This window comes from Ochotona princeps, chromosome 19, assembly GCF_030435755.1.
Source record: "Ochotona princeps isolate mOchPri1 chromosome 19, mOchPri1.hap1, whole genome shotgun sequence".
NCBI classification, from domain to species: domain Eukaryota; kingdom Metazoa; phylum Chordata; class Mammalia; order Lagomorpha; family Ochotonidae; genus Ochotona; species Ochotona princeps.
This window is the reverse complement of record NC_080850.1, coordinates 45,404,052-45,415,255: the sequence shown is the minus strand read 5'-3', so window position 1 is coordinate 45,415,255 and position 11,204 is coordinate 45,404,052. Positions and strand designations below refer to the sequence as shown.

At 50.5% G+C, this 11,204-nt stretch overlaps 1 protein-coding gene across 1 annotated transcript in view; it reads left to right on the top strand.

The window, feature by feature from the left end:
* The first annotated feature begins 1,894 nt into the window (after positions 1–1,894).
* TNFAIP8 (TNF alpha induced protein 8) overlaps positions 1,895–11,204 on the top strand; it is a 50,516-nt gene continuing 41,206 nt past the window's right edge. Inside the window, exon 1 of the mRNA XM_058677294.1 lies at positions 1,895–2,209. Coding sequence (XP_058533277.1) covers positions 2,197–2,209 — 13 coding nt within the window. The 5' untranslated portion in view covers positions 1,895–2,196. The remainder of the gene's footprint in view (positions 2,210–11,204) is intronic.

Here is an 11,204-nt window from a genome sequence, read left to right as displayed (position 1 = left end):
CCATTCCTCTGCGTGGGTAGAACTTCTCTGTCTGTAACTTAGGCTTGGAATTGCTGGTGCAGCCATGTTCAGAAGCCCCCATGACGTAGAGTCCTGCATCATCCAAGAGAGAGAGCGCCCTCTCAGCATTGTCTTTCAGCCCTTGACCCCTGATGACGTCTTCCTGACAGTTGCATCTGGGCGACAACATGGAGGAGCATGGGAGGTGGTATGCGGTCAGAATGTCGTGTCCCTGTGGGTCAGGCCCACAATTGTGTTGACTAAAAAAGATAAGAAATGGGCAGACAGGTCTGTCAGCAGTAGCCCGCTGTCTTTTGTGGCTCCGCCCCTCGCCAGAGACAATATTGGCTTTCCATTCAGTTTGATGGTAAAGATTGTATAGTTTGTGCTTGGCTCTTGATAGCAGTCCTGTGGCTTCGAAGGTGTTCTTCTCATTTCCCAGAGATGCACATTTTCCCAGGGATGTGAAATGAGTCACAGAGCTGCAAACCCCCGCAGCAGCAGGAATGGCATTCGAGTCAGGCCAGGAGGCCTCGGAGAGCCTGTCTGTTCTGTCCCACTTGGCATCTTTTTCTGGGTGCCCCGTGGGCTCAAGGGCAGAGATCGTACAGAGGGCAACAATGAAAGCCAGCAGTTTGCCATGTGCTGCAGATGGAGACACACCAGGATGATGCCCAGACTCCTGGGATAGGACCAGGAGGCATTAGCAGGAAACACCGGGGGTCCACACGAGGCCTGTGGAGGTTGAGAAAGGACGCTGAGGCCGTGCAGGACTCAGTGGGGTCATGGGATAAAGGATACAGAGCCGTGGGGTCACGCGAAAAGGGATACAGAGCCGTGGAGCCCTTGCTGAGGGCCTCCTAGAAATTGTTCGTGGCAATGAAGCATTCTGCTACATCAGTGAGTGCGTGGAGGGACTGCTGTTTTTTTTTAAATTACCTTTTAAAAATTATTTATTTGAAATGTAGAGTTAGAGAAGGAAAGAAAGAGAGGTCTTACATCTGTAGGCTCCCACTCCCAAATAATTCTAATGGTCAGGGCTAAGCCAGGCCACACCCAGGGAGCCTAGAACTTCATCCGGGTGCTCCCTGTGGCTGGCAGGTGCCCAAGTACTTGGGCCATCTTCTGTTACTTTATCCTAGAAAAGCTGGTTTAAAACTCAAACAAGGGCCCGGCACTATAGCGTGGTGGTTAAGGTCCTCGCCTTACACGCCTGGGATCCCATATGGGCGCCAGTTCTAATCCCAGCAGCTCCGCTTCCCATCCAGCTCCCTGCTTGTGGTGTAGGAAAGCAGTCGAGGACGGCCCAAAGCCTTGGGACCCTGCACCCACATGGGAGACCAGGAAGAGGCTCTGGGCTCCTGGCTTCGGATTGGCTCAGCTCTGGCCGTTGTGGCTGCTTTGGGGAGTGAATCGAATCATCAGACGGAAGATCTTCTCTCTGTCTCTCCTCCTCTCTGTATATCTGACTTTGCAATAAAAACAAATCTTTAAAAAAAAAAAAAACTCAAACAAGGATCCATAGGGAAGGCAGACCACAGGCAGTGGTTTAACCCGCTGAGCCATACGCCGGCGGGCTGCTGGAGGGACTGTTAAATCACACATCCTCTCGTGTGTTTCATGTCTGTGGTCCAGGGTACCTGCTGTGTGCGCTCTTTATGAAAACCTTCTCTTCCGGAGCCAAAAAGCATGTGATCTTCAGTGGCTGTGTGGCCCCAGTGCTGCCTGGAAGGAAGCAGTCTTAGCTGCTGATGGACACTTCGGTTTACACCTTCATGGGAGGAGCGAACGGAGTTTCCCTATTTTCTTTTCTCTTCCAGGCGTCTCTATGCAGGGCCCCTCCCAGGTCCCACTGCATACGCCCTTTTGAAGAATCTGGGTTTCTTTTTTTTTTTTTTTCTCTCCCAGCATGTTGACGCGTTAGACTTCCTGTTGCTGCCAGATTTCTGCCCAAGCCTCCTGCGGGCCTGTCACAGGTAGCTTTTGCATTTCTGGTAGATGTCTTTAGGGCAACAAGCGCAGGCAGCACCTGGTGCGCCCTGCCCCGTGTGCCAACCAACTCCGTGAACGGCCCAGCACTGGCAGTTACACAGGCGCCCCAGGTGCCCAGCCGGTGGATTTTGCCAAAAGGATCCACCTTCTCCTGGATTATTCTGCAGGAGGGCAGACCCTCCGGCTTCCGCACGTGGGGAGAACATGCTGAAGCTGGGTGAGTGCGGGCTGTGCGCTCTGCGCATGTTTTGGAGGCCGCGTGGTTGGCAGGACCCGGCCCCAAAGCGTCAGTGCTAGTGAGCCACGGAGGTGGTGGCTGAAGGAACGCGTGCTCTGTAGCTGGCCAGTTGCAGCTCCTCTTCTGTAAGGCGCTGTGGCCCTCTCCGGGGGAGGTCTCCTTGTGTGTCTACAGCTGGGTGAAATGACCGCTGAGGTTTGCACATGGAGTGTTTGATTCGTAAATAAGCAAAGTGGAAAGGGCTCTGAAAACAAGTGATGGCTTTTTGGACCCCAGGCTTCTCCCTGTATACGTTCCCTACCCTTAGTAATTATAGGCGGCCTCTGTTTCCTGTTGTCTTTGAGCAGGGGTGTCACCCGCAGCCCTTGAAAACCTCCTGAGTTCCTGCTTGCAACAGAGGTTGTCAGAATTCAACTCTGGCCACTCAACAGAATGAAAAGCAAGCTGACCTGATGGTCCAAGGAACTACAAGATACTGTAGGAGGGAAATGAAATGTAGAAGCCAAGTTCATTTAGGGGCAAAAGAAGTTGGAAATCAATGCGTAATTCTTTCCTAACACGCATTTTCCATTGACTTTTCAAAGACTGTGGTATAAAATGTTTTGACTATTTGAAGAAACACCTGGGATATGATTTTAACTCCCTGTAATGCTTATACGAGTAGTTTATATATATATATATATATATATATATATATATATATATAATCATATTATATATGATATAAATGATAAATTGTAAAACTTAGCAAGGATAGAAACACAGATAAACATTTTAAATAGCTTTTGTTGATATTTACATACTTGGGTTCAAGTGCTTGCTTGATATTTGCTTATCTAAAATCTTTATTTCCTGTTCAAAAGACTTGCTGGAGCTCTTGTTGAATGTTAAAACACTAAAAATTGGAAGGTGCAGGTGGCGTGAGTGTATCTGGTCTCTTGCCCTTTCATCAAACCCTCCGCAGCCGGTACTGCTCTTATGTAGTTGGGGTTCTTGCCTGTGATGGACTGTGGTCATGGAATGTCCACTGGCTCAAGTGCTCATCTGAGTCTTTCTATACTACAGGGTGACCAGAACTGTGGGTCCCTGTCCCCCTCACATCTGTGTGGTTCTATGCCAGTACATATTCATCACTGAGCAGGTGCAGGATGGTGGGGTCAGAACCAGCCGGGCGTGGGACGTTTTTGTGGAAGTAGAACTCCAATGGGAGCAGAACATTACGCTTGGGCAGGAAGGGGTGGGCAAGAGGGTGTGGCCTGGTGGCTGATGGGGGTTTCTGCCCTCCGGTGGCTGCTGTGTCCCGTGTGGAGGCAGCCTACACCCTTACCATCCCCGTGGGACACCACCTGATGTCCCCCACTGACGTGCCTGTGCGTCCTTCCTCACTTCCTGGGACACAAGGGGAGTATACTTCTGTGTTCCGTGGAGTCTTTTTTCTTTTTTTAAAGATTTATTTTCATTTTTATCAGAAAGGTAGATTTACAAAAAGAAGAGGAGACACACAGAGAAAGATCTTCTGTCTGCTGCTTCACTCACCAAGTGGCCACAATGGTCAGAGCTGAGCCAGGCTGATGCCATGAGCCAGGAGCTTCTTCCTGATCTCGCACATGGATACAGGTCCCAAGACATTGGGCCATTCTCCACTGCTTTCTCAGGCCATTAGCGGGGAGCTAGGTGGGAAGTGGAGCAGTCGCGACATGAACTGTTGCCAATATGGGATCCTGGTGATGCAAGGAGGAGGATTATTAACCTTTTTTTTATTATTATTATTTATTATTTTTAATTCATTAATTACATTGTATTATGTGACACAGTTTCATAGGTACTTGGGTTCTCCCCACCCCTCCCCAAACCCTCCCACCATGGTGGATTCCTCCACCTTGTTGCATAACCACAGCTCAAGTTCAGTTGAGATTTCCCCCATTGCAAGCGTATACCAAACATAGAGTCCAGCATCTTATTGTCCAGTCAAGTTCAACGGCTTCTTAGGTATACCCTTTCTGGTCTGAAGACAGAGCCAGCAGAGTATCATCCCAGTCAATTGAAAGCTCCAACTAACATCAGCAAAAATTTACATCATTATGGAATTAATTGACATAGTAATGAGTAACCAATATGTTAAAAGTAAATGCGAGTTCCTAGCCACCTTCTGTGACCACCTCACTTACATTTCAATTTTAGTTTATACACAACATATAACATTCATAACATAACATGTTATACATAACATCATATAATCTTAAATTAAGGCAAAGATTATTAACCTTTTGAGTTAATCGCGACGGTCCCTCCACAGGGATCTTAAATGAAGATGTTAGAATGAGCTAGTGAATGTCCCTGTGTTTCCCGGATTCCTCGCGGCAGGGTCTGCAGACTTTGGTGTCACTGCCTGCCGGGAGTTCAGGTGTCAGTACTGGTTGGAAGCACCGGGAAAACTGGAGAGACTTCTGAATGAGTGTGTGTGCGTGCATGTGTAGTGCACGTGGGAGTACATCTGTCCCAAGGCTGGGACAGGTAGGAGGAAGTCAGATCTGGGCTCTCAGCGGAGGAGTGCAAGGGCCAGGTGAGGCGAGGCCTCTTGGATCGTGGTGATGAACTCAACTTGCCCTGGGCATGGGAGCAGAAGCAGCTATCTTTCTAGGGAAACTTGTCATTTCACACAAGAAGTTCAGGCCAAAGAGATGAAGTCACTTGTGTGTGGTTGCCCTTCCAGGCTGGGGTGAACACCTGCCTCTGTGCGTGCCTCTTGGTGGGGCTGCCGAGGAGGGAGGCAGCCACTTGCAGGTGCAGCCATATATTTGAGAGCAGCGGCTGAGGTTCGACATGGTCCATCTTGGCTGTCTGCCAGCGTGTCCTCACAGAACTATGGCGGCCCCACCCTAGCACCAGAAGGAACCAGACCTCTTTCCCCAGGGGATTCTTTGCCACACACTGCCTCCTTTGTCTGGATGTGGGCATAAATCCTTTGGGTTTTCCTGGTGGTGTTTTGCCCAACATGGCTAAAGCCTTCCCCCGCCTTATGTGTGTTCATTTTTAAGCTGGTTGTTTGTAGTTTCACACATGATAAGGTTTCTAGGTTCCGCACCTTCATAGCCAAGGTTGGAAAGAATGAGTATTGATTATAATTTAAAATGAATTTGCAAACAGAACTGCCAGTTGTGAATGCACTGTCGTAAAACACAGCTTCACTCACTGGCTATTGCCTGGTGCTGTGGTGTCTTGCTGTACTTTGAACCAGCTTGAACCTCTTCTGTTGTTGGTATTGGGTTTGTTTGTGCCCATCTCCCTCAGACCTTAGGACTACTGTCGTTTAACTGAGGCCAAATTCTCCCTGTTACCTGCTGAGGATGGTCAGGGCAGTGCTGAATGGGAGGAAAGTGGCTTTGAGTGTCATTCTAACCCCGCCCCTGGGTTGCCATCCATGACCCCTGGCTGGCGGACAGTGACACGAGGTGGCTACATCCTGTTCAGTCAGCTGGCCCCTCACTCTCTGGCTCCTTCTCTCTCTCCCTCCACAAACAGAGCCCGCTTGGCGGAGAGTGTGAGATATGCATGGTCACCGTGTCTGGCATCGACATTTGTTTGAACAGCGCTGAGGTGATTTCGTGTGTTCCGTGGTGTGTATCGTCCGTGGATGAGTCCTGGAGTCCCCCAGTGCGGGCATCAGTGTGGGCAGGGACTTGCTCTCCTGTGGATTCACTTCTGCCGCTGGAACCTGCAGGCGCAGAGAGGTGTGGAGCACCCGGGGAACTCTCTGAGCTAGATTTGGTGGGAATCTGGCCTCGGTGCTAGCTGGAGTGGTATGATCACATGTCGGGACTGGCAGTACCCCCCAGTTCATGCAGAATTGTGGGCACCTGGGGACTGCCGGGGACAGCAGGTGTTGAGAAAAATGTGACTTTTGGCAGTTGCCATTCACGTCCCAACATCCACTGCACGGTGAAACACAGAATGAGATTGCCTGGTTAAAGGTGCCTACCAAAGGAGCCCAGTGCCAGTCTAGCACCAGAAAGCCATTCTGTTCGGACACAGTGGCATTCCAGCTATGAGTCTGCAGGCTGGATGCGCACAGTGGACATTAGCCTTTCTGAACTCGGCACAAGTGGCCCTTGAGCTCATTGTAAGGCAGAATTATCTGGCTGGACCCTATCAACCCAGGTCCCATGTTGTTGATCTGCCCTTCCCCGCATGCACCCCTGAGCTTCTCGGTGCCTGGAAGAAATCCCAGGGTGGACCTGACCTGGTTTCTGGCTCCAGACTCCAAGCAGGAACCTGAGGCTTTTGCCACACATGTACCTTCCCAGTGCCTTGTCCTGCCCTTTCAGCCCCACTGGCAGGCAGGCAGCTGTGCTGATTGGATGAAGATATTCCCAAACAGGGTCCATTGGGGCAGCACTTGGATGGTGTGGGGCAGCACCATGCTATGGGCACAGGAGCAAGGTCATGGACCTCCAGCCCACTTTGCAGACCCCTATGGGCATTTCTCAGCTGCCCCTTGCCCCAGCCTTGGGACTCTGCCATCAGACAGGCCAGACCTGGTCCTGCCGGGATAGAGTCCTGCTGGGATGGGGGCTTCTAGGCTGCGGGCTGGGCTTTGTGAGACTGCAGGCTTCCTTGGGCTGGTGAGGGACAGTCTGCCAGGCTTGTGTAAGCAGCAGCAGGTCAGACTCAGACACTGCTTGCTCTGCCCTCCAGGAGCTTCCATCAGCTGTGGCTCTTTTGGTACTGGGAAAACTCTACTTTAGACAGTCCTACTGGGAGATTTTGGCTGGTTCTCATTTATAGCAAGGTTTACATTCATATTCATCCAGGCCATGGACCTGTCTTCTTGCCCATTGGCCTCCTGTGGTTGAGCTTGACTCTGAGCTAGTTTTTCTCATGGTGGTGGAAGGAATTTTCCTGCAGTGCTAGGCTGTGTGTCTGCGGAGCTGTACTGCGAGAGGTAGAACTGGCTTCCGGGGGCCTTGTCCGAGGAGTCAGTGACCCATTCCAGAAGCTGAGGAGTTCCTGGTGTCTACAGGAGCGAGTTTTGGACTCATGCACCTACTGTGATAATCTGCCACCCTTCGACCTTCCTTCCTGCCCCCTGTCCATCTCATCTGGAACATGTGCAGAGTCCCCTTGAAGTGCAACCATACATTCTCTGCTCAGTCAGAGACACCTGAGCATGGAGGGAAATTAGCAAGGATGGAGAGTAGTAGACCCCGGCCTGGAATCAGCACACACACCACAGGCGCAGGCAGCCACGCAAGCACTTGGGATCCATGTCATCATCTGAGTGGGGTCCATGGTGCCCATGGTGCCTGCCCTGTGGGTTGCTGTGGGGTGAGAGATGGTGTATGTGGCAGCTAGAGAGCGCCACCCTGCACACAGGAGGGTGGGAGTGGGCATCTGCCCTGCACATAGTAGGTGCTTCACAAATTCTTGTTGCTGATGAGGTTAAAGGTAATTTAACATCATTGAGCTGTACATGGGGTTACTGTTTCCACATTTCAGGCTCCAGCCAAGTGGTACCATTCTTCCTTCTTTCCCAAGGTTCTAGATAACACAGCATTTGGGGCTGTGAAGGTACAGCTTTGTATGCTCACAGAGTAACTTCACTCATCCAGGAAGCAGATGACAAAATTAATTGCATGTTCTGTAGGTACAGCGCCCAAATCGCTTCAGGAAACCTGACGCATTGCCCGCGTCTGTGGAGGAAGGCTCAACCCACCAGGGAACTTGCCTAATAGGATGTTTATCACCAGGGAGAAAGCCATTCCTTGAGAAAGAAGAGAGGCAGCTGGAATTCCCATCTGGGGTTTATTAGTTTATGCTTTCAGGTGGTCCATCGCTGGACATGAGCTCTCCACCTAGCAATAAAGGAAACATCGTCTCCAGCATGAGGTGGGCAGCTGCTGGCCTGAAAGTTCCATCGCCTGAACTGGGATTTGTGTCCAGCTAGTCTTATCCATGGCCACTGACTGAGGCAGTCGTGGTGGAGTGCTGGGTGGCAGGCCAGGTCTCTGCCCCAGGGAGAAGCAGGGCCCATTGCTGCAAACCAGGTGGATGTCTCCCAGGGTGTTTGCCTTTGCGCAGCACTCTGTTTATGAGGAAGTCAGAGGAAGGGCGCCCCTCTGTGTGTGTCGTAAAACAGAAGGTTTGCAGCTGTTGAGTTGCTTTCTTTTTGGCCCCCTGCTCTGAGGGACTCTCTCGAAGCCTCATAAATGCAGGGCTGGCTCCAGGGGAGCAGCCTGAGGTTTGGGGTCCAGTGCCTTTAAATGGGGTGAAGCCATGCCAACAGGAGACAGTGGCTTGACTCCAGGAGTGGAAGGGCAAATGCTGGTGGAAAGTGCGTTGGCAGTGGGACTTGATGCTTTCTTTGCCTGGAGGGCACAGACAAGTGTGGGTGTGATTCCTTGCAATCTGCTTTCAAGGTCAGGAGCAATTTCAGCTTATTCTACTGTATTGCCGTAATTCAACATTATGGAGTGAGTGAATGATCGTCACATCCATTGCGTCATGCCCCGAGGGGGATGCCCGCTGGACAGCAGGAACACAGGCGGGAGGAATCAGCTGTGTATTCAACAACACGCTTACAGATGCGTCTCAAAAGGCAGCTGACTTTAAGACCATGAGTATAGTAGGATCTGAAACCTTTTTCTGCCCGTGGCTTTTGGGAAATGACTGACCCACACATCAGCCTGCTGTGGACTGAATGCTTTTCAAATACCACCTGTGGTTGCCTCGGTAGGGACAACCCTGCAGGCGGGAGGTCCCCTATCCTTGCTGTAGAGGCACAAGTTTCCCCACGGGCTTCACAGAGCTTTCTGGAGAAGTTGAGGCAGAGTGGGGCAGTAAAGGGGAGAGACGAGCTCGCTGGGAGCAGAGGCAGGCCGCTGCCAGCTGCCAGCTGCCACAGCACCCACACTTGCTGTGCACAGGTGGCTATGATTCACAGTAAGATTTTTTAAGAACTTTCCTGGTAGTGAAAGCAAGTGGCAGAACTTTCTGAATGAGTGCTGGCTTTTCAAGCCACTTGTGTCTGTGTGTGCATGATAGGGTCTGGGGAAGGCTTTCTTTAGAAGCCCAGTTCCTGTTTGTTTGCATTGCTGTTGCCTTCCCCCAGCTTCCCGTCTCCTCCTTGGGCCTGGCGGCGTGGCCTAGCAGCTAAAGTCCTCGCCTTGAACGCACCGGGATCCCATATGGGCGCCGGTTCTAATCCCGACAGCTCCACTTCCCATCAAGCTCCCTGCTTGTGGCCTGGGAAAGCGGTCTCCTCCTTGGGACCGGGACCCAGGCAGCTGATGCTTGTCGAGGCACTGCTGTGTTCTTGGTAGGGAATGCAGCTTCAAATCAGTCAGGTGCTGCCACCAAGAGACGATAGCTTGACTGCTGGAATGGAGGGACAAACCCTGTTGAAATATTTTCTGACTGTAGAATTAGAAATCAGGGGAGAAATTCAGATTGCATGAGGTTATCCTAAGGTGTCTAGCCACCCTTCTCTAGGTCAGAAAAAAAGTAATAGTCAAAGAAAATTAGGATGCTGTGTTGGGGTGAGGATGTGCACCTCTGGGTGCCTCTTGGGATAAGGATACATCTACCACCCCTGCCCTGCAGCTAGTAAACCTAAGAAACCCAGCTGGAGGTACACAGCCTAGAGCAGGGTCTTCAAACCCCTTGGACTCATAGTACCCTTGGTGTCTTGGTACCTTTTTTTGCAGGATTTTTTTAGGACAAAAGAAAAAGTGCCCAACAGTCTCATTTATTAAATGCTCTGGTTCAAGCAGCGTAGTCAGTATTTATGTACTGATAACTTTGTAGTCATGTGAAAATGTAACACACATACATTAAAGGCAACGTTTTTATATTGTTCTTTGTTTGCTGAGGAAATATGTGTACCTGTTGGCACTCCATGTATCTATTAGTGAGGGATCCGTTAACAGGCAAACCACAAAATAGGAGCAAAATTGTAGAGAAATGCTGACTTGGAAAGCCATGCGTGTCCTCAAAATGTTGAAAATAGAGTTAGCACATGGTTCTTCAGTTCCCCTTCTGAGTATCTACAGAAAATCACTGAACAGGGGTCTCGAGGAGGTAACTTGTCCACTGTGGTCTTAGCAGCATTGCCCATGACAGCCCAAAGGTGGAGGTGACCAAGTATATGCTGTGGGCACATGAGCCCAAAGTGTGACACACACCTGCAATGGAATGTCATGCACCCCGGGACAGGAAGGGCATTCTAACACACACTACATTGGGGCTGCTCCTTGCTGGATGAGAACCAGTTAGGAAAAGACAGTGTTGTCTAGGTCCATAAAACAGCACTTAAAGGGCCCCCGAGTTTTTCTCAGTGCAGGCAGTGAAGGGTGAGTTTGGAGCCAGGAGGCAGTCGGTGGACCACTGGCCACCTCATCGTTCCTCCAACTGTCAAGTTGTCCTGGGTCCTGCTGCCCTAATTTTGTGCTGTCTTTAGCTGTGGAAACATGCATGGCTTGGCAAGGCTAGAAGAGAGGGTTTGAATATTCTCGTCTCAAGGAAATAATAAATATGGCAGATGCCCTAAGGGGCTAAGCAATGCACAAAGACATTCGGGTACTATTGCTTCACATTGCACCTTCTTGTGACATGCAGTTGTCATCTGCTGAGTGGAAAAATAAAATACACAGCCTTTGATACTACACTCAACCTTGTGCGTGCAAGAGTCTGTGCAGAAACCTACAAGAGGGAGGCATGCTGAGTTCCCAGCTCGGTCCACACTGACTCCACTTCTAGAAGCATGAGGCGGGTTGGTGGCTGTTTCACTTCAGTATCATTTCTGCATCCACTTGGAGGTGATTGCTCGTGGCTGGAATTGACACAGTGACAGACACTTGGTAGGACTTGGCGGAGTAATGAAAGCTCCATTGAAAGAGCTCTCAGATGGAGAGAGAGGGTGCTTTTTAGTTTCCCTGTTTCTACTGCCACGTGTATGGTCTCATGCCATTCTTGGGGC